Source organism: Crocodylus porosus, unplaced genomic scaffold (genome assembly GCF_001723895.1).
Source record: "Crocodylus porosus isolate Cpor-Errol unplaced genomic scaffold, CroPor_comp1, whole genome shotgun sequence".
Taxonomy (NCBI): Eukaryota; Metazoa; Chordata; order Crocodylia; family Crocodylidae; genus Crocodylus; species Crocodylus porosus.
Window position 1 is genome coordinate 58697977 of NW_017728949.1, and position 4169 is coordinate 58702145.

The 4169-nt window shown below is 51.7% G+C and overlaps 1 protein-coding gene across 1 annotated transcript in view; it reads right to left on the minus strand.

Annotated features, from left to right (window-relative positions):
* CLASP1 (cytoplasmic linker associated protein 1) overlaps positions 1 to 4169 on the minus strand; it is a 254819-nt gene that overhangs the window by 180360 nt on the left and 70290 nt on the right. The window contains exons 3-6 of the mRNA XM_019553837.1: positions 2511 to 2589; positions 1956 to 2059; positions 446 to 537; positions 274 to 349 (exon numbers count right to left, since the gene is read on the minus strand). Of these exons, the coding sequence (XP_019409382.1) occupies positions 274 to 349; positions 446 to 537; positions 1956 to 2059; positions 2511 to 2589 (351 nt within the window). The remainder of the gene's footprint in view (positions 1 to 273; positions 350 to 445; positions 538 to 1955; positions 2060 to 2510; positions 2590 to 4169) is intronic.

Sequence of the window (4169 nt, forward strand, 5' to 3'; positions counted from 1 at the left end):
TCCCATGGGTCTTTAGCAAGCCCACTGGGATGGATGACCTAGGACCATGACCCAGATCTGACCCACAGGGTGGGGCTTGAGCACCCCTGAACTAAACTAGTCCACCCAGGCTTGTCCTAAATGTCGCAGGTCTACAATTCACCAAGAGGTGGCGGCACCTGCAGCTAGTCCATATGCTATTTAAACATTTAGCCCTGCTTATCCTCAAACGCCAGCTGGGCTTCCCCACCCTGCTAACACTGATTTTGGTCGAGAACTTCACCAAAGTCTTACCTGGCTGTTTGGATCTCCAAGCAAGTTACATATATGCGGCACGATCTTACTCAGCGTTAGGCTCTGAGCTCCGGACCTAGGAGGAAAACAATACGAGTGCATCAGCACAAATAAATATCAACTCAACTCCCCGAAACCATGTAAGCCACATCTGCAACAGGTCCCAACTTACGCGTTGAGCGTGGCAATAAGGCAGAGGCAAATCCCTTCTCTCGTCCGGAAATTCTTGTGTTTGAATCCTCCTAGCAATCTGTCCCACACGTACTGCAGGAAACAGAAAGGATGGCAAAGAAACAGGGGTGGGGAGGAGAAGGAGTGATATTTTTCTTCTTTTCCAGCCCGGATGCAGTTTGACATCTCTTGGGAGTAAAAATAGGCTTTGCACCCACTCATGAAAGCACGGGTGAGGGTTACAGGAAGGCAGCATTAATCTCATGGGGTGACTAAGGTTTTGTTCTTTGCTGGGTCTTTCAGTAACTCCCTGCTACCTTCACACACACACACACACACACACACACACACTGGGTGTGTCTACACATGCCCACTGAAGGCACATTAGCCATTTTTAAGGTGCATTAAGGGCTACACCTGCTTGCCCTTAAGGCACCTTAAAATGACGATTTGAGGTTATTCGCACCTGAATGTGATACCTGCAAAAGCAGGTATCACATTTATGCACAAATAACAAAAGCAGCTTAACACATGTAGACGCACTCAGGTACATTAATGCTGTGTGTGTCAATCGATTTGGGACTACCTTTAGTCCCCAGTCGGTACGCAAGCCTTGTTAATGTGCCTTAGTGCGCGCATGTGTAAACGCACGCCTAAATCGCCTTAATGTGCATTAGGCATGTGTGCGTTAAGTTTAGGCATGTGTAAAAACACAGGTGGACATGCTCAGTTTTACCTCCACATGCCTTTCAACACCCGAAACACAGACTGACACCCGACAGACCCAGCAGACCCTGCCTTTAACACTCATCACGCAGCAAAGCCTCAACTCCGTTTCACTATAGAGCTCTGGGTTGCAGGGGAAAGGCATCAGCTATCAGCCAACTGGCGCTTACAGTAATTGGTAACACCTCCTTTCTGCCTAAGATCCCAGGAACAAGCCAAATGAATGGGAGGCAAAGCTCAGAAACTGGTGCTTTCCTCGAGGAACCGACAGAGCAGGAGAGCAGGTTGCGTTGCAAAGGATCTCAGCACCTCACCGATTAACCCATGCCACACACCACTGAAATGGGGTAACAGCTCGATAGGAACCAGGGACTTTCTGTGCAACCCCTCATCTTACAAAACACCCAGAGGATCATTCACATCCCTGCAGAACGCCAAGGACCTAGGTTTAACGATAACCAGCCAGGAGACCCACACCCAGCAAAGCACACGGCATCAAGGGATCTCTCTTGGGAGGGTGCTAGGTTGATCTCACTCCACTGGGATTACAATGTAAAGCTTAGCACACTAATAAACCAGCCCTACCAGATCTAACCACATCTCTCTCCACACGCTCGCTTCTGCATGATCAGCTTGAGAAATTATACTGTGCACCAGCAGGGAGGGGAGTTTTGCCAGGTCATCAGAAATAAGGATTCGGAGGCAGCTGTTTGCTTTTTAATAGGACCTCATGCATGCACGTACACACACACGGGTTGCTTCTTCCAAGAGGCGCGTTGCCATACCTGAGGGTTAGCAGCTTGTTCCATGATTTTTAGCAGCAACGCTTGATCCTGCTCCCGCACCGAGTCTTTCGAGTCTCCTAGCCTGTCAAGCAAACTGGGCAGGACTGGGGATGAAAAGAAAGCACTTAGGTCCAGCAGAGAGCAACCTATAGTGTCCCTGTTACGAGCCCTCCACCCGCCCTTTCCCAGAAAAAAAAGTGTGCAATGGCGTGCTCGTTAGCAGGAGACAGGCGTGGGCAGCAGCAGCGGGAGGGACGACTCGGCGCAGGAGCCAGGTTCTACTTCTGCCGTTTGGGATGGTACAATTTGCCCTTCGGGTGCATGGGGATGGAAACAGGAGGCTGGGAGGTGCGAGACGCCGGCCCCAGGAAGCAGCCTTGGGGTGGAAGAAGGCTCCTTATACAACGTTAAAAAAACCTTCATTTGGAAGGTGCCAGGCTGCATCCTGCTGCTCCTCTACAGCTGTCTCACCTCCTTGCCTTCAGCCAGACTCCACAGGGCGCAGAATTAGGGTCTCACGCACCTTGGGGCAGCCAGCACTCCCGGACCCCTTACCTGTGCCGATTTGGGCTCGAAAGCGATCCTGCAGTCGTGACACCAGCGCCGACAGGATGTCCATCCCGAGCAGAACCACCTGTGAACACAACGAGACGGCAGGTCAGCACGAAGCCCTCGTCAAGTGCCGGGACAGACGAGTCTGAAGAGTTTCAAGTAAAAGAGAAACAATATTTTCGTGCGTGGAGTGGGCCAGACGCTCCCGCTGACCCGTATTTCGGAAGACTTCAGTGCAAGCCGGACACGCTCGCACGCAGAAGACGCAGCTGTACAAAAATCACCACCCTACTCCTCAGAGGCAATGGGGGGATGCGTTTTTCAAACAAGCAGACGTTCCCTCGCGGCCTCTGCAACCTAAATCCCGACCGGCCAGAAGCCGATTAGGAACGCGACTCCATACAATACCAGAAAGTTTTAGGAGGCATTCTTTCCGTTATCCGAAGTTACCGCTTTGGTATCGATTCTAGTGAATTGCTATTATCAAATAACGATCGGTTATACCAGTTGCATTCATTTTATTATCCAAAAGCAGAGTCAAAAAACAAAATCGGGAGAAAGACAATTCAATAGGAGCAAAGACTTTTTAATTTCAAGAAAAGCTTTTCATGTCTTCGGCTCCGGTGAGGATGCTTATTCATATCCAGCGTTTCATCATAAAGCTGGCTGAGCTGGAAGGGACCTCCAGAGGAAGTCCGACCCCTTGCTGGAGGCAGGATCTTCCCTATGCAAACCCGCCTATCCACAGTTTAAATTCTGCGTGCGCCTATTGTCAACCCTGACACAACACACATGTGACACCTGAACCTGCCATGGGTACAGAATAATAGAAAATAAGGGCTGAAGGGAGCTCAGGAGGTCACATCTAGTCCAGCCCCCTGCTCCAAGCAGGGCCAGCCCCAACTACGTCATCCCAGCCAAGGCTTAAAAACCTCCAAGGACGGAGATCCCCCCACCTCTCTGGGTAACCCGTCCCAGGGCTTTACTACCCTCCTACTGCGGAGGTTTTCCCTAACACCCAACCTCAACCTCCCTCCTGCAGCCTGAGCCCACTGCTCCTTCTTCTGTCACCTGCCACCACCGAGAGCAGCCCAGCTCCAGGGACCGCGCGCGCAGCACCCGGCACCCGGCTTCGACGTCAAGAGATCGAGATCGTTTTTGATTCCACTGATTGCATTTGTTTTTTTTTTAAAGTAAATGAGGCTACAGATCATTTTAAAACCCTGCGGAAGGGAAAACAAGCGACGCCCGCAGCCTTTGGCCAAGGGGGGAAGTAAAGACCCACTCCAGCTCTGAAAGCTGTAACTCTGCGTGAATGCTTGACACGGGCATGCAAACGTTACCCGCTTAATCAAACTATTTTTCAGCTTGGCAAGCAGGGGGTTGTGTAAAAGCAAGGTCTCCATTCTGCTCCTTCCTCCCAGGAGGTGAAACTCAACCTGCAAGACGCTCCTGCTTCTTGCGCGTCCTTACTAGGGTGCCGGTGCTGTAATGCAGGAGGGTGGGGAAGCTCCTGCACTGCGGTCCCTTTAAGGCCGGCCTTGCCGGCTGCATATGCAAATGAGCACCCTCGGCGGCGCGCTGCCTTGTGGGTAAAGCCCTCCACGCCGACAAAAAGGGGGATGCGCTGGGGCGGGGAGCAGCGTCAAGAGCCGGGAGGGG